The sequence below is a fragment of the Lactuca serriola genome, chromosome 2 (assembly GCF_051521515.1).
Source record: "Lactuca serriola cultivar US96UC23 chromosome 2, Lser_US96UC23_V15, whole genome shotgun sequence".
NCBI classification, from domain to species: domain Eukaryota; kingdom Viridiplantae; phylum Streptophyta; class Magnoliopsida; order Asterales; family Asteraceae; genus Lactuca; species Lactuca serriola.
This window is the reverse complement of record NC_136409.1, coordinates 157,813,619-157,840,808: the sequence shown is the minus strand read 5'-3', so window position 1 is coordinate 157,840,808 and position 27,190 is coordinate 157,813,619. Positions and strand designations below refer to the sequence as shown.

The following is a 27,190-nucleotide window of genomic DNA, read 5'->3' as shown; positions in this document are numbered from 1 at the left end:
TATTTTATTTTGGGAACAAATTCTGCAACCATTTTCTTTAAACGATCACTCTGATTTATAAAACAAAGCATAAACAAATTGGTCTTTTCTGGCCGTGAAATTGGGGATGTCACACGTAACATGATTGATGTTGACTTTTAACTTTTTGACTGTTGACCGTCGACTTTGATAAAGTTTGAATTTAGGTCAAATGGGGAATTTGAGCAGTAGATTGAGTTTTGATCCCTGTTTGATGCTTAGGTGACCTGTAAAGCCGATATTTGGAGCAGTGATCAATTATGCTGTTTTCTAGACTTTAAGGCGAGTTTTCATCGCTATACTCGTGTGTCGAAGGCACCAATGCTAGCCCATTTGGTTGTGTTATGTATCTTGATATATAGGATGTTACTACGTTGTACAACTGTAGTAATTTGTTATATTGGTAGATATGTATGATTACTTATACTTGCTAATTAATTTTTATCTGTGCATATGTTTACATATTGGTGGTTGGGTTGAGGCGGGAGGCCAACAAACCCTGGATGGTTGGGTTGAGGTGATATTGCTTTATGCGGTAGACCAACAAACCTAGGATGGTTGAGTTGAGGCTATAAGCCAACAAAATATGGATGGTTGGGTTGAGGCAATATACCAACAAAACCCTGGATGGTTAGGTTGAGGCCATGGGACAACAAACCCTGTATGCATGTATTGTACTTGTTATTATTATGTGGAGTATTTTGGGGGAGCTCACTAAGCATTGGCTTATAGTTGTGGATTTTAATATTTTAGGTACTTTAGATGATCGGGAGAAGGCAAAGGCTTGATGGTACACATCATCCTATGGAGTTTTTATGATTTGAGAGATGTTTGATACTTTGATTTTATAACTATAGTTTGAAAACAGTGTTTTGTATAACATATGGTTTATGAAAATTGTTTCTGAAAAAGAAATTTTGTATTATGATTTCGGGGATGTTACATGAAGGGGGTTTATTGCGACCGATTTGCTTGGATTGCTGCCACGACATGATGGGTAGTCTGGTAACGACTGTTTTGGCATAGAGTTGCTACAACGTAGCCAATAGGTGACTACCTGGGTTGACTTTTGACCATTGATTTTTTACTAGGTTGACTTTTAGTCAACTTGAGAGTTTTGGGCTATCAATTGAGAATGTACATCTGATTGTTGTGTTGGTGATTCATAGCACCAATCTTGGTTTCGTGTGAGTTGTGTTGATAGTCTGCTAACCTGCAAGATGAGCTTTCTCACTATACTTTGCAATGCAGTATGTATCCTTGTGTGTAGGATGTTGTTATGTTATAGTGATATGTTAGTTGGTAGATTTATGTTACCTGTGTTGCTGGTTATTGTGTGATTATTATATGTTGACATGGTGTGGTTGGGTTGTGGCGGTCTTGCTTTGTGTTGTAGGCCAAGATACCTGAGCGATCCAGGTATACTGTAAGCCTTGTGAGGTGGTCCAGTAAGACTGAAGGCCTAACGAGATCGCTCCAGGTGTATTGTACGCCTTGCGAGACCGTCTAGTCAGATTGTAGGCTCATGTGTGCATGCATTGTGTGTGTGGGGTATTGTGGGGAACTCACTAAACTTTGGTTTACAATTGTGAATTTAAATGTTTCAGGTACTGCACAGGATCGGGGGAAGGCGAAGACATGATTGTACACATCATCCAGTTGTTGTCATATTTTGGAGAGATACTCAGATTTCGATACGATTATAAAAACTATGCTTTTGAGTGATTGAGTTTGATGGAAATACATTTTTTACCCCTTTTAAAAATAAAAGAATATACTATGATTTTTGGGACGTTACACTGACACGAAAATAAACGAGTTTGAGTTGAGATTTCTGACCCGCCAACAGGCCAATCCACAAAACCGTTTATTTCATGGGTTGGGTTGGGTTCGGGGGTCAACCCGCCATCCCGACTACATATATTATATTTTAAAAAAATTAGTTATTAATTAATGGAATATACGACACAATTGCACTTTGCATGAATGTTTTCAATTTGATTGGATGTTTATGAGTTTATGTTTGAAACCTCTTTGTTTTCAAATGTGTTGCTTATTAAGTTATTATGTTAGATAGGTATTTGGTTATTGATGTCATCATAGTAAAAAATGATAAATATTAATTAATTTAGAGACATAATTAATATAAATTTAACATGTAAAAAGTTATCCGAAAACGATCCACTGACCCACAGACCCATATACTTAAATGAGTTATGTGGGTTGGGTTGGGTTGATGTTTCCAACCTGTCAACTTGTGATCCGCCAACCTGCCAACCTATATATTATATGGGTTTGATTGGGTCAATATATTCTGACCTGCCAACCCATCTACCCAAACCGAATCCAATTGTTATACCTATGGCTGTAAACAAACTGAACGTTCATCAAACTGTTCGTGAACCGTTCGGCGGAAAGTTCGTTTATGTTCGTTTATTTAATAAATGAACGAACATGAACACAAATTCTCGTTCATTTACTTAAACGAGCGAACATGAACAATGGTCTCGTTCATTTGATTATGTTCGTGAACGTTCGTTTATGTTGTTCATTTACGTTCGTTTATATAAGTTTATTTTATGTTCATATATATTATATGTTTATTTATGTTCATATATTTTCAATTATGTTTGTTTATCTTTGTTAATTTAGCACGTTCACAAACATAAACACAAGAACATGAACAATTTAATTTGTTAAACGAACGAAAATGAACAAGAAAACTCGTTCTTATTCGTTTATTTATTCAGCTAACTTAAACGAACAAACATAAACAAGCCTTGTTCATATTCGTCCGATTGGTTTACCACGTTATTTCCTTAACTCCAACCCAAAAACAAAAGGAGGTTAACCTACACCATTTCCAAAAAAAAAATATTTAAAAAAATATACTTTCATAAGGACTTAAGTACCACGGAAACGGGTCGGATAAGTTTTTCTTTGATAAGATGCTATAAGGTAAAAGTTTTAAATTTTTTATTTAAGTAAAAGATAAAAATGGAGTAAATATAATATTAAATGAAACCGAAGAGACAATGTTTTGTTTTTTCCCTCTGGTTTTCCGCCGGTGTGGCAGATGAAACCGACTCTTTCATCCCATTATATACCTCCACCTCTCATCTCCTCTCTCCTTCTCTTTCTCTTTCTCTTTCTTTAACAATTAACATTCAAGAACAGTCAATACAACTACCCCTGCCTTTGCCGGTGCCGGAAAGCTAGCTTCTGCATGTGCTCTCTTCAACACTAATCTTCTCTCTTTTCCATTCTTCGCCTCCACCTTCATCATATTCTTAACACTTTAAACGTTCATTGGTAATGTTGGGTTTGGATTCTTCTTCTTCTTCTTCTTCTAATCGTATAGTTGCAACTTAGGTCACTAAACACCACCACAAATCAATGGCTCCCGATAATAACTGGCTCTCGTTTTCACTCTCTCCAATGGAGATGTTCACTTCTTCTACCTCTCAGCCTCAGCAGTATTACTTCAACGATAATTTCTATGCAAATGGTATATTTTCTTGTTTACTTTTCTTGAGAATTTAGTACAGAATAATTGAGGTGCAGTTATGCTTGGCTTTTGTGCTAGATTTTGGATCAATGAGATTTCAAGCTGTTTTTTTTTTCTAAAACAAATTTGGATTTTTATTTAAAGATAAACAGTACCCAAGATTTCGGTTTTAATGTCGGAAAAAGAACGTAAGTGGTTGAGAAAAATACGATTTGTTTGTGCAAGTTTGTCGAAATAAATAGCTGATGATGTAACTTTCAAGACAAAATACAAATTATTACTTGATTTTCTGGGGATATATGTACTTATTTATATGTATATATATCTTTGGATTCTCTTGGTTGATTTGCATGTCTTGAACTGAGTTTGGTTGTGGTAGTGAGTTACTAATTTCCGGTGGTGCAGGTTGGACTAACGGCGGTGGAAAGACTTCACCGATGTACACCGGCGACAACGGCAATAGTCACGGGGATGTCAAAGACGGTGGCGGCGATTCACCGCTTTTCCGAAGCTTCATGGAGTCCCATATCAACCAGCAACAAGCTCCAAAGCTCGAAGACTTCCTAGGCGGCGACACCACCCTTACACCCACCACCACCACCACCACCACCGCCGCCAACACCCACTCTATGCAGTCTTTTCGTTACACCGACGTATCTCAGACGGAAACACAAGACTCGTCATCGTTAACCCATATGTACGACGGAAGCAGCTCCGTCTACTTCTCCGACCAACAAGATCTAAACGGTCTCGCGTGCACCACCACCGGGTTCCAGACATTCTCGACGAACTCGGGGTCGGAAGTGGACGACTCAGGCACCCATCTGACCGAGTTTGCCGGGCAGTCGATGGAATCCGCCGGCGGCAACGAGTTAGCTTATGTACAGTGTCCGATGAATGCTTTGTCGCTAGGTATCACCACCCAACATGTCGCCCAGGGTTCCTCCGATCAGAAGCAGGCAATCGTAGCGGTTGATTCAGGTGATCAGAATAATGTTAGTAAGAAGATCGGTGATACTTTTGGACAAAGAACTTCGATCTACAGAGGTGTTACTAGGTATGCAAAGGTGTTTGATTTTTGGTAAAAGAAGAAGGATTATGTGTACGTTATGCATTAAAGATTGTACAGTAAACTGAACACTAGAGACATATTGATGTGTGCAGACATAGGTGGACTGGTAGATACGAAGCGCATCTTTGGGATAATAGCTGTAGAAGAGAGGGTCAAGCAAGGAAAGGACGACAAGGTAATTTTCTTTTGAATCAAAACAAGAACAAAGTGTTATGAGTTTATTATGATCATGGATTAAAACTTGTACACTGTGTTTGAATTTTTGAAAAAAGATTTGAGTTTGAAGATAGATTATGAATTTATGATCATGGGTTGGATTTCAAATCTATCAAAAGTTTGTTGATGTTGTTGTTGTTGTTTATGATGATGATTGATTGATGTTTGTAAATTGTACCATTTTGTGTACTTTCTTCTAGTTTCTTTTATTTCTGTATTTATGCTAACACCAGTTGGATTTTCTTTTCCCTTAAAATGGCACAAGTTTGTCCATTGGATATTACAGATTACCCCCCTCATCTTTCTTTCTCTCTCCATATCTATCTATCCATCAATTTCACATACCTACACTAACTAGTCTGAATCCTACTTAGTGTGTCTGCTGTTCTCTGTGCTTTTGTACATACATGCCTTTGCTTTTCACTTTTGCTTTTCCTTTCCTCTTTTACCCCTGCTTTGACCAAGTCAAACACTCTCATACTCATTCATTCTCATGGAAACCTTTGATTTTCAATATGTAGTCACAAATGTCCATTTTCAGTGAGCTTTGGAACCCACCCCATTTGTTCCCGTGACCTTTTGGACATTTTTAGGGACTTGAAACGACTATTCTTATCTAGTAAAATATATTCCTACCCGTGCAAAAATGTATATACCAAAAGTGCTTGCAATCTTTACCTTTTACTTTTATCTCAAACTACTTTTATCCTCGTTTCATTTCATGGACCATTATTATTATTATTATTGTAAGCTAATGTTTTTTGGATTCTTTTGCATGTGTGGTCACTCTACTTTCGGTTTTCTCATCTGCAGTGTACTTAGGTGAGTAAATTTTCTTCTTTTTTTCATTTCGTGTATTCATTCATATCAATTTTCTTTTAACTTCGCATTATTATTATAATTAAGTAACTAACTAACCATGTTTTAATGCATATTCAGGTGGTTATGACAAAGAAGACAAAGCAGCAAGAGCTTACGATTTGGCTGCTCTCAAGTACTGGGGTCCCACCGCTACTACAAACTTTCCCGTAATTATCCTACACACCTATTCATTAAATCTTTACTTTTAAGTTCTAATATATATATAAAAAAAAGTAAACAATCAAAAGTGATACGTTTTTAATTTGGTTTTAATCTTTTGCTTTTTAGGTTGCAAAATACGCACAAGAATTGGAAGACATGAAACATGCGACTAAACAAGAGTTCATCGCTTCCCTAAGAAGGTTCAACATCTATATTTATTCTTCTCACTAATTTTCTACCTCATAACTTTTCATCAAACAAGTTTAAAAAGTTTATATCTTTATGACACGTTTCTTTTTAATTCTAACAGGAAAAGTAGTGGATTCTCAAGGGGAGCATCGATCTATAGAGGGGTTACAAGGCATCACCAACAAGGTCGTTGGCAAGCAAGAATAGGGCGTGTTGCTGGAAACAAAGATCTTTATCTAGGAACTTTTGGTAATCTATAAAAAACAAAATGATCCTCAAATTAATATTATCATTTGTATCTTATATTATCTTTATGATGACAATATAATCATGATCTTGTAGCTACTGAGGAAGAAGCAGCTGAGGCATATGACATAGCAGCGATCAAATTCAGAGGAATGAATGCAGTGACGAACTTTGAGATGAATAGGTATGACGTGGAAGCAATTTCCAGTAGCTCTCTTCCAGTTGGTGGAGCTGCAAAGCGTCTGAAAGTGACTTCCGAGGCGGAGCAGAAACCTTCTCTGATCAACAACCACCACCAACTGCCGCCTTACGGTGGCGGCAACAATGGAAACAGTATCAACTTTTCCGGTGCACCACCTGTTTATGCTTTGCCATATGATCCAAACTCGATTACACCAATGTACCATCATCAAAGTTTGTTCCACCATCTTCACTCTGGGAATGGTGGTGCTCCTGAAACTTCAGGTCCGATGGCATTGCTGCCACCTTCAGCTGAGTTCTTCATATGGCCTAACCAGTCGTATTAACATGGATTAAAGGAGACGAAATAGATTATATAGCACTATAAGGTTGCTCTTATGTTGTGGGGTAGTTTCTTTTTCGGTGTTTCAAATGCTGACCTTAATCTGCTGACTGATATTAGTTTTTAGTGGTTTTAGTATTAGTAATTTAGTATGATGATAGGGAGATAACAGTTCAGTTCTTTTTTTCGTTTTGTGTTTGGGGGATAAGTTATATACAGGTCTCAAGAAAAGAACCGGAGATTAATGGTTTGGGTGAACCCATCTTTTTGGTGCAGAAATGTTATGCATGTCTTCTTGAAACATGTTAGCGTTAATTAAATTAACTGTTGAACGATCATTGCTTCTCGAGTAAGAAGTATGCAAATGAATGGTTTGTACTTTGTATCGATAGAACTTAAATTAGGAATACTACTTGAAAACGGAGATGAAAATCTTCCTGTGCAATTGGAAAATTCGTTCTTGAATATTTTGGACATTTTTGGACTCGGACTTATAATTGAATAGAGGTTGTGCAATACAGCAATTCAGTATTTTGGGATGGTAATGGAATCAAATCGTTACAAGTGAATAACAAAAATTGGGACGTGCAACTAAGTCTTAACATGGAAATCTTTTTGGAACATTATTTAATAAAATTATAGAATAGTTTTACTATTTTTTTTTGTACAATTGTACTACTTTTATTTCTGTAATGTATTAAAAAGTTCAGTCTTTTGGGATAGTTATTATAATAAGATGGTGTTTGTCAAAAGAAAAAAAATTATAAACTTATAAATGTTTATAAGTGTGAGATAACTTATCCAAGGTTTTCCATCGAAATAAATTATTTTTTATTCAAATATATTCTTAGCTTATAGTGGTATGAAACCGTTAATAAGTTAATAAGGTCCTTAAATAAGCTTAGCCAAACATCTTAAAAAAGAGGTTGATCGATTCAATCTTTTGAGATAGTTATGGAATCGAAATGAAATCATGGTCTTAACATGGAACTCTTTTTGGATCATATCGAATGAAACTCCAAATTAGTTATAAGTTAGTTATAAGTACATACACAATATAAATGAAGATTGCAAATGATCTGCAACCTAGCTAGTAGTGATGCATCCGGGTTTGATAACCCACATGGGGTGAAGGTTGTGTGTTCAAATCGGTCCAACTACATAATTCCTTCACCCAACTCCTTGTGTGATGATGTTCTCCCTAGGACCCCTATGTGTTTGAGTCTGCCCCTCTGTGATCTCAAACTTGGGACGTCTTCTGGAATATGGAGGCCTGGCTTCCGTTAATACAACCGCCAGTTCCAAAAAATGTAAATGAAGATTATTTTAAGTTTTACAATTTTATAATTTTTTTTCCCTTACGAAATGTTTTATTTTTATCACTAAAGAGTTCAATAATCATTAAACTCCTACATTAAATGTTAACTAACATTCCAATGTCATGTGTTTAATCATTAGTTTATTATAAAAAAGAGGAATACAAGACAATACTCACGACAGACACATTATTATCCAAAGTATATTAGAGAATAAGCGTAAATTCTCGCGAGTAGGAAGAAGAATGCATCGTAGATAGTCAAGCTCAAGACTCTGAAAAATTTAAGTCAAAGTTCAAGAATACAACTCATTGGGCTGGTCGGAGTGGCTCGAGAAGACAAAAAATGAGTTGGTGGTACCCGCGGTACCGTCAGGGGGAGTGCACCAAGCAAAAAATGGGGCGCAGGATGGCTCTTTGGTTGGGTATGCAACCCGTGAAGAATCTCGATGAATTCGTATTTTCATAAAAAAAAAAAAAAAATAATCACAATGAACATAAGGTGTAAGATGTGCATTTAACCATAATATTTGGTTTTTTATTACAATTAACTTTTTAATTTTAATTTTGAAACTAACCATGAATTATTATGAAGGAAATCTATAATATGTATGTGATGAAAATCAGATCAAATAGACATGTAAGAAAATCGAGAAATAATATTGAGAATTATATGTCAATTAGTTGCGAATAATAAATCCAGTTATTATTAATATTTACCAAGTTTTGTCCAAAAAACAGATTTATCCTTCGGGATCAGATCTGATTATAAAAAATGTAGAAGAAAGAATGTCCCCTTATCTGACAAAGTTAAAGATGAAACAACAAAAGTAAAACCAACCTCGTAGTTGTTGTAAGTTTCAACGTAAACACCCAAGATTTGATGCAGTGTATCATACTTTCTAACAGTTATGGAAGAAGAGATAAATGCAAAATGAATACTCAGAAATAGAAGAAACTCGGTTATGCAGTTTACAAGGCATATCAAGAGAATAAAGTTATAAACCCATACAAATTTATTATTCCCAACCAATGTGGGATGTTGCAAAGACAAGCATGAACCTTAAATGTTTGGCATCGCCATAGAGAGATGTAGTAAGAAAATAGGATTAGGGTCAATTTTGAGAATGGACATAGAGAGTACCATCAGCCTTCTTCATATTTGTTCCTTGCCTAATATCAAATCCAACTTGAAATACATAAGTTTTGTTCATTTGGACAAATGCATTGTATGAATCAAATTAGTCATTCATTTTTTGGTTTTATATCTTTATTAGTTTTGGGTGTCCTGTAGACCTTGCGATGGCCCGGGTTTGAATTGAATCGTCCTAGATATAAATCATTTTAACAAATTTTAAAATCCAATCCAAACTCACTCTGTAACCTGCAAGGTTTTGAATAATCAAACTCATACCCTTATTCACCGAATCAACAAATATTCAAACTCGTCCCTTAACCCGTAGGTTTTTTGAATAATCAAACACATTTTACTTAATTCTTAAAATAACATTTATTAAATAAAACAAATGTTGATTTAGAAAATGCATTACGAGGACATTCCATTGGAATTGAAATCATTATTGTAGTAACTTACGATTGGTTTTTGACTGTCGATTGCACTAATGGAGAATAACAATTGCAAACTTTTATCTGGTTGATAAATGACATTATTGATTTAGAAATGAAATTGATGATTGCTTGATGAAATATAAATGAAATGACATCATGATTCTTGATAAAAGACTAGAAGTCTAGAAGTCGAATCCTCGAGTCCCATGTAAAAACGGTTTGGTCATTGGCCTTTCCCCTTTGGACTTTCGATTGGAATTAAAAGTAAACTTTAGGCAGTATACAATATAAATGTATAATTCTAAAATTTATATGGGGTAGGTTATAAAAGAGCGGATTAGGGATGATCCATACCCGACCCTTTTAATAAAAGGGTTAGCGGGTACGGGTTGTTAACGGGTAAACAGATAAAAAACTATGCTTTAAACTCATATAATTCTTAAAGGTTTGGACCGGATCAGTGTTAAAACCCGCTCAATTGCTAGGCCTAGTGTCCAGTAAAGTGTGCCACCATGAGACACTTAATCATAATGAAAAATAGATTCATGTGTATCTACTAAACCTGTAACATATGAATGCATAACCACATTACCCACACCCTAAGAGGGCCTCATCTGTGGTCTACTGAAATGCCTCTGCTCTTCACCGCAGGAGTCTCCGTCTTGCCCTGTCGGCCATGTGTAATCCTCAAAGTGGCGGTTGTAGTGAAAACAAATCAAACTTTTTATGGCCAGTCTGGTTGTAGTGAAAACAAATCAAGGCCCTCTTAGGGAAGTCCTTCCTCATGTGGCCTGTCTGACCATAACCGAAACATCCTGATCCCACAGATCGATATGGTCCACCGTGCGGCTTTCCGTACTTGGCGCATCGGCCCTGACCCGACTGGCCTTTGTTGTGAACATCGGATGTCTTAGGCTTTTTAGCCTGACCCACTGCCGTCTGAACCTGCTCCAGCTTCTGCTTCGTCTGGAGCTCTAACTCGATTTCCCGCTCACGGGCCTTCTTAATCATGTCATTCAGGGTCTTGCACCCTGAGAAGCTCACAAACTCCTGGGTATCATCCCTCAACATAGCATGATATCTCATCTTCCTCATCTCCGCATCCGCAACGTACTGTGAAACCAACAGTGCCATCTCCCTAAACTTGGCGGTAATCTCCGCTACAGTCTCTGTGGTCTAGTGAAGGTCCTGGAAGTCCTTGACCAGCTGCTGCACCTCAATGGCCGGTGCAAACTCCTGATCAAACCTCCGCACAAAATCCTCCCATGTCATCACAGTCACACTCGCCGTCCCTACCTCGCGGGTAACCTCATCCCACCAGTCATGCGCTCGGTCCCTCAACATGCAGGACGCAAATCCCACCTTTGCCGCATCGGGGCAAAAGTTCGTGCACCGAGCATCCTCTATGTCAACGATTCAACAGCGACTAGCGATGAGGTCCTTAACCCTAAAGAACTCGGGGGCACCGCACACCTTGAACTCCCGGAATGAGGGAGTTCGGGTCCCAATCTGTTCCGCAACGATATTGGTTCGGAAAAGAATTGAGTTTCTCCTCCATAATCTCCATGATCCCCTGTTTGACGGTAACGAAAATCATAAGGGTATCATCAAGAATGCTGCAAGTAACCTCGGCTGCGATAAGCTCGCGCAGCCTCTCATCAATAAGTTCCGCACCAGAACCTGAACTCTATCCCGAGCCTGATCATGAAACTGATCCTCCTCATGTAGCTATCACCATCCTCAAATTGAAAATACAACATAGAAAGCAATCGATAAGGAAGTTCGAAGGGATTCCTCCCCATCGGACTCCTTAGAGATTCCAGGTCTGTCCTTATCTCGGGTACAGGTCCTGTGCTTTCAGCAGTACGAGCTCAATACTACCTTCCACACCTACCTGTACCTTCCCCAAGGCCATCCATGATACCTCTAATTCACCCAACCACAGATAAAATATGACCCACAAACACAACACATACACATATCCTAGACTCTTCTAGGATTTCTCAATCCTCACAGAACTAGAAACCTCAATCAACACCGTCGGTTTCCTTATGCATGCAAGTTATACATAAATAGAATCACATAGACTGTCAAATAAAGTTTCTACCCTAAGACCACAACCAAACAAGGAACATGAAATAAGGCAGAATCCATCATTCTAGGGCTATGCAATCCTAAACATATACAACTTTGAAAGCATACACTTAGCAAATAACTGAGTCAACATCAATTCCAAGAAATATATTCATAGCATTGCATTCTCCTAGGCTACAAGGCATCACGCAAATCTAGCAATTTTATCACATAACTTTTAAAGGTATCCTTTGCCCTACTCTAGCATGTAATTCACATATTAACATACTAGTTACAATTTAAAAGCATGGTTTAACTTTAGGAAACACTTACTTGAGCTCGACCGATCGCACGCATTGCAGTCTCCCTTGTTATTTAAGAAAACCTTTTTCAGAATTCATAACTGGAAATAACTCAAAAGTGGTTTCTTAGATTCATGATATTTTTATCCAATTAACATATAAATTACTCAGGAATAAAAAGAATTCTATCCTCGAAACATGGTAATGTCCTACAGATTCCTGAAATTGAACGACTTTGGCTCTATGGTTTATCTTTTTTCAAGAAAATGAATGAAATCAACCACTTGTTGATGAAATGCAACACACGTAGAGAAAGAAAAAATAGTTGATGATACCCGAATCAAGAAACCTTAAATTTTAGAGCCGAATTGATCAATAAAACCTACAGGTCAAGCAAAAAATTAGAAAAAGAAATAGAATAAATAGAAATATTGATGAACCTTGAGAGTTTTATGATGCAACAATAACCCAATAGCATTTCTATGTAGATGAGGGGTATCACTGGAAGCATGGGGTAGAGAGAGCACAACCCAATTTTTAGAGATGGTGTAGTAATCCACTTGTGTACCGTCGTGGAACCCAAAAATGAGACAAATAGATTAAATGGAAATTAGGGATGGAAGGAATGTAAATCGACTTACTGTGAAAGACATCGACGTCTTTCCCTCTTGGGTTGTAATGCCACAATCGTTGTCGAAGGGGACCAACTCTAGCACTGATTCTCCCTCACACAACTTCTACTTTGCTTCTCTCGTTCCTTTTAGACTTCCCAGTTCTTGACTTCAATTTCACGAGCACATGCAATGGTTTGTGACCGACTATTCAATTGATAGATAAAGGGGAGAAATTTAGGGTTAGAAAAGGTCAATTATATTTTCATAAATAGCTACCTAATATAAAGGGATTTAATTTGGGAGAAATATCAAATTAACTAAATTACAAATATTAACTAAATAAATGATTACATAATTACCTTTTTAAAATGATTGGTCTACATTGATTCCTACATCCACATAATAGATACTTAGAACACATGAACCTCTCTCTCTCTCTCTCTCTCTCTTTATATATATATATATATATATATATATATATATATATATATATATATATATATATATATATAAGAAAAAAATTGAAATTTTGAGGGTGAGGCTGGGCCTGCACTGGCTCATAGGTGGCTCCACCCATGCTCACAACCAGGGGATAAAATATAACAACATAAAGGTCTATAATTAAAACAAAATAATTTGTAATTTGTTTCCCCCTCACTATGGATGTTCCTTGAGCTGAAACCGACCCGAAACCCGAATTGGATGAAAAGTTGGAACCGAAACCCAGACCATGTCATGCTCTCATTGCATTTTACACATGTCATTTTTTAAGATTTTTTTTCCACTTGTCATTTTATGGGTTTTTCCATTTTATATACTAGGTGTGAGACCCATATATTACATGAGTTTATTTAAAAGAAAAATTAAATATAAAACTCCAAACATTTGAAAATTTTGAATTTATAAGAAAAGTAGAAAAAATATTGAATTATTTAAATTAAAATGTTTTTTTTTCTCTTTTAAATTTAAACAATAATTTTGATAAATTAAAAAAAAAACTAATAAGGCTTTAATTTAATACTTTTGAAATTAGAAGGAAAATCCATTAATAAATATGATATGAATTTATTATTACATTAAATAATATGTAAAATTTAATAAAATGAAAAAACCATAAAATGATATGCGAAAAAAATAAAATGAAAATAATAAGAAAAAGTTGTTAGGAGCAAGATTCTAAATCATATTCATGATCATTAATACTTTTGAAGCTTCAGGATTCTTAAGCATATCTCGGGATCCGGGATCCTAATTATTAAGATTAATACTTCCTATTATTTTTAACAACTATATTTTTTTTTCACATGTGCAAAATTAGTCAACATAAGACCCATTCTCCATTAAGAATCGTTTCAACTAGGGCTAAAGACCCAGGAGTACCAAATCAAACAACGTGCATATATTCATTCCAGAGGATACTGAAAATATAAGACTTCTTGTTGTTTAGTTTAGACTATAAATGACACTTGTAAAACACACACTAGACACACATGAAGCTCTACTATCACTCTTGTATTCGTATTATCACCATCTTCTATGTAATCAAAGATTTATATCAATAAAAACAACATGACAGATGATCATAATCACCGCCCAATATATTATGCCAGATATCATATAAAGGATCAAGAGCTTTCTTTGTAACTCATTTGTCTCACGTTGATCATTATTCGACACATACATTATCTTAACACCACAACCTCTCATACAATTTGATTGAATATTACTTGATCAAGTTTTTGACCAAAACAAAAGCCATGTGACATAAGACATTAGAAGATGACAAGTGACAAAATTATTTTTATTTATTAGGGAGGATAATTCCACATAATATTAAAATGTAATAATTGTAATAAATGTAAAAATAAGTGCATATCAATTTCGTTAATGTGGTTATAACTTATAATTATAAATAAACTTAAAGCAGTTTCTAAACACCAATAATAATAATTATTACAAAATCTTCAAGGTATCACTGGATAACTTGTCAATTGGTGCCACTTCTTTAACCAATTTTCAGAATATCTAATGAATTAAACAAAACTTGTTTTGATAATAAAATGTCTATAGACCTTCTATCAAATGCACAATTTTTTGAATTCCACCTTACTGTGCATATAAACTCTTAAAGCATGTGGATGACTTCATTTGGAATTTTTTTAGAACATTCATATTTCATACATCCATTTTTCACTCAAAATACAAACTAGGCATAAAAATTTCAGTTTTCAAGTTGAATGTAGAAATCTTATTTTGTCTGAATGCCGAATTCCTTCCTTGTTTTAAATTTCTTATCACTTTAACAAATCCATAATCATTTCTGTTTTCAATTTGAAAACTTTATGGATTTGCAAAGTTCACCATTTGAACTTCTTAAAATATCAACTTGAACTGAATGGTCAATCACAAGGTCCACTGGCACCTGGGAAATATGAAGATACGAAAGAATTAAAAGCTATTAATGCTTTAAAAAAATATGTGAATGGGATAATTAGAATATTACCTACCAATGGGTTGATCTTCTTGGAGTCACCACTAAGTATGTTCATAGAAGCTCATATACAAACAAGGTTAACTACAAATAGAACTCCGGTAAAATCCTAAGAAAATATCATGGATTATTAGAAGTGAACACAGGAATGCAAACTTGTATACTTGTATTAAGCCAATCTACCTTAAAATTAAAGCAAAGGAACTAAATTTGGTTCAGGACTTTCATCGAGCAACTTGTGTGCACTTCAAAAAACCTGACACTTTTAATACAAATTGACTATATTTTCACCAGAAAGGTCAATGTTAAAGAGAACAACAATATTCATAAGGCAACACATGAAGGAAAAGAGCACTAGAGTTTTATATTTTCACGAAAATATTCTTCTTAATAAGAAAACTTCTAAATTCTAAGTGATTTCAATATCACATACTGTATTGAATCTGATAACTAAATCAGAATACGAGCAAACATATAGATTGTCAACTTAATTTTGGTAACGCAGAAAAGCAAAAGTGACATCTGATCTAAAAAACCGAAGAAATGCAGAAAAATAAAAATATCTGTTTAGGCAACTTCTAGTGGAGGAAAATTGAGACCGATATCGAGAGTTAGGGATAGTCTGATAGGCTAAGGTCAAGTGCTTCAGGTGTAACTATAGCGATCGAGACCGGATGCACTTTTCATATTGTTTGCACTTTGAATTCTTGATCGATAAAGGATCTTCTTCTCCGTTCAAGTCTTCAATCCACAGAGGGAGCCGAGATGAAGTCGGCGATTATGGTGTACTCCGGGGAACGAATTGATGGAGGATAAAACGATTCAAAATCAAAGCATCTTCATTGGAATTTTTTCTATGAAGAACGTGATGGTCGACAGAGGTAGAGGTGGCCGGTGAAGGTAGAAGGGAGGCGATCGACGACGGATGATAGAGGAGGCAGTCGTCTTTATCGTCAATGAAGAACGTGAGAGGAGAAAGAGATTTGATGATGAACATAGAGAAATAGTACAATGAAAGGGTTTGACAAGATCAGATATAAGTTTTCTATCTCTAAAATGCCCTCTAACAAATTGAAATAAGATACCCCTGTATTTTTTATTTTCAAGTTTTTACAAAAATGTCACAAATCATCTTGACCCTCTGTTATTTTGATCTAACGGTCCTTGTTTGGTTCTCGGGTTCTCGGAAAAGTATAGGTTCTCAAATGATCCCTCTCTCTCTCTCTCTCTCTCTCTCTCTATATATATATATATATATATATATATATATATATATATATATATATATATATATATATATATATATATATATATATATATATATATATATATATATCGTGTATCGGTTTCACAACTAAATGAAATAATAGTTAACAATATATAGAAAATATATAGAAGTTAAGTTTATAAATGCTTAGTAAGTGATCATACAAATAGTGATAAATATATCATATTTAATATCATTATTAAGAAAATAGCATACATGAATATTGATATTATTCAACTTTATTATAAGGGAAAAGTGAATATACCCTTAAGGGTATATAAGCTTAGGTACCCAAGTACACTATACTACGTCATTTTTTATCATATAATACGTTGTAATTGTCCGATGTTCTTATAATTTAACTTCTAATTTGATTTACGTTCATAATTTTTACAAATTACACATTTATCTTCCTCTTACATAGTTTTCATTTTCAACTACAATATATATAGCCTAGTAGGTGTTCGACAAAAAAAATGTGATGTAAGAGAAAGATAATCATGAAATTTCAAAAATCTTGAAAGTAACTCAAGTTATAGGTTGAAGTTAAAGAACATTAAAACGAATATATCAAACAAAACAACGTATTATGGTGTCTTTGGGTACCTAAGCTTATATACCCTTAAGGGTATATTCACTTTTCCCTTATTATAAATATTTGTTGTAATTAAAAGTCGATACTGTTAGCATTCGGAAATTTTTTATGTGAATGAATTTATAAAGTTGTTTCTTTAAAATCTGCTACTGATTTTCGGTAATTGGTATGGTTGATGCGATGAGTAAGACAAAGGGAAAAAAAATAATTGAAGTATCATAATCTTTGGTATTCCATGATTTGCGGTTTCTAATTTTGGTTAATAAAATATTTCTATATATTTAGAAATATAACATTGGCTATTTAAATTTGAAATTAATATTTGTAAATAATTTGATTGTTGGTTGTTTATTATTGAAAACAAATGTAAAAAAATTTAAATAATCTTATATTTGTATTTTTTTAACAAATGATAATATTCTGATTGAGATTTACAATAATCGTTGCGTTTGATATTTTAAATTCCTTTCGTATACCTTCTATATGAATAAATGAAGACAAATCAATAAAATTTTGAAGGATATGCAATATTCACTTTAAACATTACTTTTCAAGAATGAAGTAAAACACTTATATGTATTTATTTTGAGATAACAATACAAAATTATTCTAATTGTAAACATCGTATTCAAATAAAAACAACATAGGCAAAATCTCATAAACATAAATGTGTAGAAAACATCGAAACAAAATCTCTTTTAATTGAAACCCAAACTTCTATGATTATTTGTTTTTATATGGAAAATTTCTCATATCACTTATCAAACTTCTATGATTTCACCAACAAATATGTATAGTTACAGATTCCGCGGACCTTTTTATGTTCTACCCAATAGGCTCCGCTTGCCCAAGCCCAAAGGCCAATTTGAAGTAAGTCCGTGTTCATAATATTAGTCGGTTTCTTGTTTTCCACGACCAAAATCTCATAGTGTGCTTTCTTTTTTTACCATGACATACATCTATTTATTTAATTTAGTTGTATTTATATTTCCAACTAGATTATGTTATTGTAAATTGCTCTATTTTTTTTTTTATAACAGATGTTGGTTATTGTATCATTTTTTTTAATAAATGATGATTATGCTTGCCTGATAGTTGTTTGATCATTGTAAAACTGTATCTTAAATTTGATTTCTAATCATAAAAATTGTAATATCAAAGGGCTTCTAGCCCAGTGGTATCTGGTGTTGTCTTCACTCCTTAAGGTTGAGAGTTCAAGTTTCACTGTGGACATAGATGAAATAATTTAGAAGTACTTTAATATATATTTGTATTTGTCGTTCAAAAAAAACGAATACATTAAAATTTCTATTATTCTAATTAATGTATTATTTGTTTATCCATAGTAATGTGAAACTTTTTAAGTTCTTAACTTCTCTTCTAATATGTCAAATAATTTACTATTTTTATTTCAATGTTAACTCTTAAACTTTTAACATAATATAGTTTTTTTTTTTTTTTTAAATTAATTATGGTGCTAATTTAAAGTATAAACTAAACATATTTAACTTGTTTATTGAAAATCCCCACTATATTTATCTAATACACACAATTTTTTAAATTTAAATATAATGTTAAATTTAAAATATAAATGATAATATCAAATAAATATAAAAGAAAAATGTCAATTTTTTTTAATTAGTTAAATATTAAATATAGTTTAAAATAAAAATGTTTTCATTTAGATTGTCTGTAAAATTAATTATTTTTCTTAAATTATTAATCACTAATAAACAAGATAAATTTCGTCTCTTAAATATTGTTTTATAAATAATTAACTACTTATAAAGGCAAACGTCCGCTTATAATAATAAGTTATAACAAAGATATCAAAGTCCTCGTAAAAAGAAACTTTCAACAAAGAGGCTTTCCATATGTTTCACCTTATCGATGTGTAATTTTATGCTTTATATGTTAAGTTAAAAGATTTGAGTTTTGGTGTTTTTGTCCATTCTACCCTGGCGACTATGCGACTTAGTGCCTTATAAATATACACTGGCGATTGTGCGACGTAGTGCCTATTGTATAAACCCTGGCGACTATGAGACGTAGCGCCTGTTGAATAAACCCTGACGACTATGCGACGTAGTGCCTGTTATATAAACCTTAGTAGAAATAGACTTTATGTCTATTTCCTTAGGTCAATCATTAGGTATGAATGAATGAAGGATAAATGATTCTTAAAGTAAGTCCTTAAGAAATAAATGAGATGGTGGGAGTGGGTAATTGAGTTGATTGTTTGATGATTAAATATAATAATTATATTATTGTGGGTTGAAAACCCTATATGCTCACCAGACTCTCAAATCTGACCCACTCAGTTTCCTTTGAATTACAGGTAGTGGCACAAGAGCATAAGTTGATTAACATGACGAGAGCTTTTGGATTATAGATCAGTAGTTATAAATAACTGTTGTAAGGTCTATTTTATACTGTTTATACTTTTGGTCTGTATCGGAACATGACATCCCGAGATTTTTTTATTTAATGAATATACGTTTTTTTTAAGAAATGTTTTGATAAATTCTTATCATATTTTGTTTTGGGAAAAATCCCGTAACTCTTTTAATCAAAGTATTACTCTGATTTTATAAAACAAAACATAAATAAATCGGTCTTTTCTGACCGTAAAAATGGGGATGTCACATAGGTTGAGGTTTGAGGTGTGAATACATGTTTAGGTGGTTGTTGTGCATGCCTTTGTGTGTTTCGAGTTATAAAGGTTTATTGCTTTGTCTGTGAGGTGAGTTATCTCACTATACTTTGTACGACAGTAGATCATTTGTATGTTAGGATGCTAGTATGTTCTAGTGAACTGTTCGACATGCAGATCTGTTATAATTACTTGTGGTTGTTTGTTTGGTCATTTGTTATTTACATGTATATGTCGGCATATTACGGATGGGTTGAGGGCGGTCCAGTTGTGTGCTGAAGGCCATGACACCCAAGCATCCCAGTTAATATTTTAGGCCCAAAGGGAGTGGTCCAGCTTAATTTTGTTGGCTCAAGAGGCAATCCAACCTTGTACTAAAGGCCATGGTGTGCATGTGTATTATTGTTTGTAGTATTTTAGAGAATTCACCATTTGCTATTCAACAATAATCGACATCCTTGATTTGGGATTTGGAGGTTGGAGATAAAGGGAAAAGCCCATTGTGCCCTTTATCATAATATTTTTCTTTGAGATTGGATAGGGTTTTAATAAGATTTAAAAAAAACCCAAAAAATTCCACCTTCAAAATTGGGTCCGTTGAATTTTGATCCAATGGTATAAAATGATGATTACGTGGTTAGACAGTATATTATGACTACATTGGTTATAAAGCGAATAAAGGTACTGGGGGAGAGGGTTCAAATGTTAAATGAAACCACATTTGCATGACCTTCATATTACGTCATATTAGTAGAAAACTAAAGAAAATTAGAAACCAGTGAATATTCCATATTAATTAATACCATTTGAAATGGGACTAATAAGATTCCATATCCATAAGTTTCAAGTCCCATATTAACACAATTAAAACATGCTTTACAACTTTTTCTTCCACATCTATACCAACTACAACTTCTCTCTTCTAAAGCCCACCACGCTCCCCATCCATCAATATACACACCCACCCACCCTTGGCTTCAAACACAAAACAAAAACAAAAAACCAAAAACCATCAATCACTCATCCATTACAAGCTCCATGTGTCGATTAAGATCTTTCAGATACGTGGTAGAATTGTAATTATCCACATCACAAGCGTCTAAAAGCACTGCCCTTCCTCCTGCTGTTTTCTGTTTAACTTCAGCTGTCTTGCTTTCACCCTTAAGTATCTCCACAACCTGCACCACAAAGATAAAACAAATGTACGTGTCTGAGTTTCCATGGATCATCAATGTTTTAATTTCTTTCACCATAGATTAAATTAATCAAATTACCCGTTTCATGTTTGGACGCATGTTTGGAAGATGATGAATGCATGCTGACGCTGCTGACATCACTCGTTTCAGTTCGATCATTTCATAATCGTCTTCTAAACGTGGATCCAGAAGCTCTTTCATCTTGCTTTGCTCCAGAAGTGGTTTTGCCTACATATGTACATATTCAACATAACAATTTCCTTATCTGAATTCAATGTATCCAAATTAACCTTACCCAGATTACGAGACTTTGTCGAGATGAATCAACTGCACGACGACCGGTGATAAGCTCAAGCAAAAGAACACCGAAAGAGAACACATCAATCTTCTCATGAACAATTCCATGCATGAAATACTCAGGCGCCATGTATCCGAAGGTTCCTTCAATTGGGGAAACAATATGGTGTACCCATTTCTCCGGGAGCCATTTTGCTAAACCGAAATCAGAGATCTGAACAATCATATGATCACCTAATTAAACGAGGAGTAAAAGGTTGCTTGCATCGATGGAGGTAATTAAAGGGAAAATTATAAAATTAACCTGTGGTTGATAGTCTTCCATTAACAAAATATTTGAAGCTGTGATATCTCGATGAATTATGCGTCTGTGACATTCGCAATGGAGATACTGCAAACCTTCCGCGATTCCGATCGCGATGTTAAACCTTAACCCCCATTCTAATCTCTCTTCACCATCTGTACAAAATACATAGGATTAGATCGATCACGTGAGCTCTAAACCTAGATCTGGTAGAACCCTAGCTAGTTGATGTGACTGATCGAAGGATTGAAAAAGGCGTAAGGAGAAAGATGAAAAGTTTACTGTGTAGTAAAGTTGCAAGGCTGCCATGAGGTGCGAATTGGAGGACAAGGTGCAGATCAGTGTCAGAGCTGAATCCGATCAATCTAGCGGCGTTTGGGTGGTTGATGTGAGCGATGATTCCGAGCTCCGATAAGAAGTCGCCGACTCTGTCTTCGTCTTTTTTCTCTTTTTTCGTTATTCTTTTCACCGCCACTAGTTCGCCGTCCGGTAACCGTCCTTTGTACACGTCAGCATGCCCCCCTCGTCCCACCAAATTATCTATTTTAGAAATAAAAAGTTAAAACAGATTTTTGATTTTATTGTAAGATGAAATTAAATTTGGAGTAAAGTCAAAGAGTCAACGTGCTAGAAACCATTATGAAATTAGGTTTATATTTTTATTTGACAACAGTATCTGATATATCTATCATGTGTTGTTGGACCTACTTTTTAGTGAAAGAGTTGTACTTGTTTTGTTTGTGATCTCATCAAAATATCATTTTTTATTATAAATAATAAATAGCAAAAACATAGCATCGAGAAAAAGTCATTATATTTTGATCAATTTTTAATCATATAGTTTAATGATTATATTTTAGTTTCCTCAATTAAAATCAACACAGTTTGACAATTTCTATAATCTATTATAATAGGCTAAAAAGATAATAATATAAAAATATGTCAAAAACATTTAATGCCTTTACTAGAATATTTAGTATCAAAGTACTAGTATAATTTTTTTAATCGGCAAGACTTTCACTAAATCAAGACTTTGACAATAGATTCTATTGTAGAAATTTTAACCTACTATAGTAGGTAAGCTTGAGTGATTTTAATTGACTGAAACTGAAATATAATTATTAAATCAGTAAATTACTAAAATATAATGGATTTTATGTAGTTTGTCCAATGTAAGAAAATAAGTAGAAAGTAAAAAAGAACACTTTGGACAACTTTCATGACTTTTATTGACAAATTTGAAATATAATTGTTAAATCATAAAATTTCTAGAATACAATAGGTTTTATGTAATTTGTTCATCATAAATAAATAAATAGTAAAAAAATATTGTGGACAACTTTCATGTTCATTTTTCAAATAAGAAACGGGAACCGAATGAAGGAATATGATATGTATTATAATACATGGAACAAGTATAGTGAAATGGTTTAAAATTAGAGAAGATTAATTAAAAAAGGTTTAATTTTAGGTTTGTAAAAATTAGTAATTTGTTTCCTAAAATGGATGGTTGTTGATAGGTTAAGCATGCATCCCTCATGACTACTTAATTATACAAATAAAATAAAATTCAAACTATCCAATTTTAATAATCAAAAAATGGAAACCAAAAATCTATAAAAGTGTGAGCCAAGATGTGGACTAGACACCTCTTTAGTCAACTTTATTAAATCCTATCATTTGACTTTTCTTTTCTCCTTAATTTTATACCATGAAAACTACTAAAATCAGTTGCATGGATTTATTTTTAATTTTTTAGTAAGAATGTACCGATTTATGCAAATATAAACTCATAAGAAATCTAATTATATAAAACGCAAAATAAAAACGGTTGCTTTAAAATATGTTTGGCTTACTAACTAAAACTTTTTAAAAAAACTAGTTTTTTATTTGACAAGCATTACAAATTTAAAATAAAATAAAACAACTAGAAAATAAGTTAAGTTAACAAGCCTAATAATTATAAGTAAATAATGCAAATTTGATAAAAATGTGAGACCTCCTATGAAGTAAAAATAATATTATATTTTTCAAATTTGAAAATTTAAGTTTTATTGGGGAAATAAATAAAGATATATGAAGAGGTGCGCCGAAAAGAATCTCACCGGAGCTGAAGTTATCGGTGGCAGCTGCAAGTTCTTCCAACGTAAAATTCCGCCACGACGGTTTCGGAACTGCCCAATTCCCGCCATCAATCGCCTCCTCGATGTTATGATTCTTCGCTAATCTCTTCATCAAACTCTTCCTCGAAAGCTCATATCCAGCCACCAACGGAAACGTCGAAAGCCTCTTAATCGACTTCCACTTCAAATTATCAACCAAATTCCTCCACGCCGTCGACGAAGGATTGCCGACCCCCGCTCCGCCGCCAGCCTCCTCCTCTCCACCGCAATCAACTTCTCCCTCCGGAGATTTATCATTGAAAGACGAACCGCGGCTGCTGAGGCTCCGGCTTACGCTGCTCTGATTATCGGAATCCGAACCAGATACAGGAATTTCCAACACGCCTCTCGGAGACGATTGGTCCTCGTGATCATCACCATCTTCGATCTCTATAACCTTTTCATTTTTGGGGGATTCGTCTACAACCAAAAAAATCATCAAAACAGAATGAGATTAAATTCCTACCAAATACAGAATTATTAGGAAATCATAAGAAGTAAATCACCGTTCATTATTGGGTTCCTGTGAAATCAAAATTTAAAATCTGAAACTATCAGTTTCTTCGAACATAAAAGTTTAATAAGGAGCGTGGTCCATATCCGCCCTATTGTGGACGCGGCGGCGGAGGAGACGGTGGCCGGAAATGCTGTGGAAAGATGAAGAAGGAAGGCGTGGGAGGAAATTATTCTTTGAATGGAGAGGGGATTTGGGGGGTGAATAGAATCTTGTGTCCATATTTATACACCTTCTCCAATAAAAAGGGTTTTTGTAATTGTGCCTTTCCATAACCCTTTCCCGGCGCCAATTTCACCATATTCAATGTCATGTGGAGTCGGTAATTTCACATTTAATAACAATCTTTATAAAATCTCAAATAATTCATTTCTAAAAATTAAATGTCCACATAATTCGTGTTATATTATTTGATTGACATCTGTTGTGTGAGAAATATTTTTCGAATAAATGTATTTGTAAAGTCTAATTTTATGATTGACAAATGTAATGTAAATTTTAGATGTGTATTGTTTTGTGATATTCTGTTTTTGAAATTTTAACTATGTATTTTTTGTTAATTTGGTTTCTATTTCAATGTTTGGTTCTAATTTGGGTCGTCTACTTTAACTTTGTAAACTTTATTTACATTATTGTATGCTTTTAATTCTTTTTTCATATTTATTATGGTAACTTAAACAAATGGTTCATATGGTATAGTAGGTATTCAAGGTTCAATTCATCTTTGAATTTGGTTAATGAGTGCCCCATGGTATCATTTATTGGGGATTTAATCCATTAACCCAATTTGATTAAAAATAAAATGTTAAATATATGATTATTTTGCTCATAGTTTTTTTTGTTAAAATTATATTTTATACTGTAACGTGGATCCCACCACAAACAATCGTCTTACATCTTCCATCTCCTCAATTGTCAAGTTCAGTTACCGAAAACCTTTTACCCTTCTTAACAGGTTTCTAAATGATGTGAGTCATAGTTTAATGGCAATGTCAAGTCTAAAGTTTTACATGTCATGACAAGTCGTGTTGTTTTTAAAGAGTAATCTAAGGCTATAATTTTGTATAGATAAACAAGAAGCACATAATTATATATTTAAATAAAATATATCAAGTTTTAAAAAAGTTATATCAATACCTAATAACAAAACTCAATGATTTCTTGTATGATAGAAAAACAAAATATAAGGTAAACCATTACATACCCTTACTAATGAAGACTACACAAACAACCCCAACTCTCACTCCTTCGATCTAACACTTGTTGCATTAGTCATCACCTCTTTCTTTTTCAACCACCATGCACTCTTATGTGGCTTCTTTAATCGTGCCTCTCAACAACCAACATTCACTACACTTCTTCATTTACATTTCTATTTCTTCTCAATCCATTCTCAAATATCTTTGTCTAGTGCAAATCGACCAATATGTTGATACACTCATGAAGCAAATTAAAACTCTTAAAATTAAACCGAATGCTTCCGTCTATATATCCTTTTGTTTCTCGCATCACATATTGCGGATAAAAATTAAACTAAAAAATCTCGACATATTTTCAGTATTTATTGGTGTGCTATAATATTCTTGATTCGTAATATTGTTGTTGATACTTGTAGTTTGACCGAAATGTCTCTTTCTTCTGTTGTATGATTTTGGGTTATATCTTCCACGTGTTTATGAAACTATCCCAAGATGTCTTAATTTAACTACACTAGGGCTTGGTTTATTTCTATGGAAATGTAGTAGAACTACTCACATTAGTGACATCGTAGTGTCAACATTTTAACTTTTTGGTGCATTAAGCACTTACACATTCAATTTTACCACATGTTTGTTCTATGTAATTTATTCCAAATTACGTTAAAATGGTTTGTGTTCCCATATACAACACCTTAGATGCATTGGTACAAAACCTTGAACTTTTGTACAAATTCATCCAAATTCTACATGTAGCTACTTATTAGCGGTCTCGTGACACTAATCAGATTTACCTAAACCTTACTTTTTAGGATGTTACAACAACATTCCATTAGGGAAAAGTATATACGAGGTGGTTTTCTTGTGATTTTCACGATTGTATGTAGAAAATACTAATAATGCAAATATGTGATAAAGTTAATATTAATTCAAGTATGTCTTTATGATGAACGTGAAGTCCATAGGATTGCTAAATCAATTCAATGAAAATATTATTATGTGCATTTTGATCATACATTTAATAGTAACCATGTGGGGGTTAATATGTCATAGTAGCATGAATATGTAGTGTGTTATATGATAAGAAAGTTAGGTATTGGCTCTTTTCTCTAGATATCTACACGATGGATGTGTTGTGCGACGTTGGAAAGAAAGCAAGTCCTTGGCTTTTTCTCTTTATACAATAGTTTCCCTAACATATGTTATCGCATTGTAGTTATACCACATGATTCTATTTTAAAACACATGGTTTGAATGTATTATTTTGATGAACATCTATTTGTATAAAATTACGAAATCACTATGCCTCATTCTTTACCAAAATCAATTCTAAAATATACAACCGAAGAAAAGTTTAATATTAGGAGAGACATTAGAAGAAAGTCTTGTGCGACCCGAAACCTCATAGGTCAGTATTTGTCCATTTGGTTTTTTCTATTTTTTTCATTGAATTGTTTATTTACAATTGTTTTAAGTTTCGATATCCGGAAGATTTATTACAGTTTAACGTTTTTATTTTTAAATGGGATATTTTTTATTTATCTACTTAAAAATTATATGTTTAGACATTTACATCCTTTATTTCAATCGAGAAGATAATCATAATGAAGATATAAAAATAATTTAAGTTGATTGATGAAAAAGACAAGAGGAAGTACCGCCCTTTTCAAATGCATAACTTTCAAAACTTGATACAAATATATTTAATTTTTGGTATCTAATTATATTTAACTTTATTTTATTAAACTTATAAGATATCAGATTATTTTAGTAGAAAAGACTACTTTCAGTTTATCAACCACGTGCATGATTGTTGGCGTAACTCCCGCTTTGTATGAACTGAGGCT

The 27,190-nt window shown here is 33.7% G+C and overlaps 2 protein-coding genes across 2 annotated transcripts; one reads left to right on the top strand and one right to left on the bottom strand.

The window, feature by feature from the left end:
• The first annotated feature begins 3,084 nt into the window (after positions 1 to 3,084).
• On the top strand, positions 3,085 to 7,096 carry AIL7 (AINTEGUMENTA-like 7). Its single transcript, XM_079025045.1, has 8 exons — positions 3,085 to 3,526; positions 3,932 to 4,583; positions 4,691 to 4,773; positions 5,628 to 5,636; positions 5,754 to 5,842; positions 5,964 to 6,037; positions 6,148 to 6,275; positions 6,369 to 7,096. The coding sequence occupies exons 1-8, from the start codon at positions 3,415 to 3,417 to the stop codon at positions 6,797 to 6,799; spliced, it is 1,578 nt and encodes a 525-aa protein (XP_078881171.1). The 5' UTR covers positions 3,085 to 3,414; the 3' UTR covers positions 6,800 to 7,096.
• A 13,342-nt stretch (positions 7,097 to 20,438) lies between these two features.
• Positions 20,439 to 24,355, bottom strand: LOC145087139 (Protein kinase superfamily protein). The gene is made up of 7 exons (XM_079025044.1): positions 24,140 to 24,355; positions 23,577 to 24,053; positions 21,754 to 22,011; positions 21,472 to 21,626; positions 21,166 to 21,381; positions 20,949 to 21,098; positions 20,439 to 20,852 (listed from the first exon to the last, which is right to left on the bottom strand). Exons 1-7 carry the CDS (start codon positions 24,144 to 24,146, stop codon positions 20,691 to 20,693), a joined length of 1,425 nt encoding a protein of 474 aa, XP_078881170.1. The 5' UTR covers positions 24,147 to 24,355; the 3' UTR covers positions 20,439 to 20,690.
• Between the last annotated feature and the right edge of the window lie 2,835 nt (positions 24,356 to 27,190).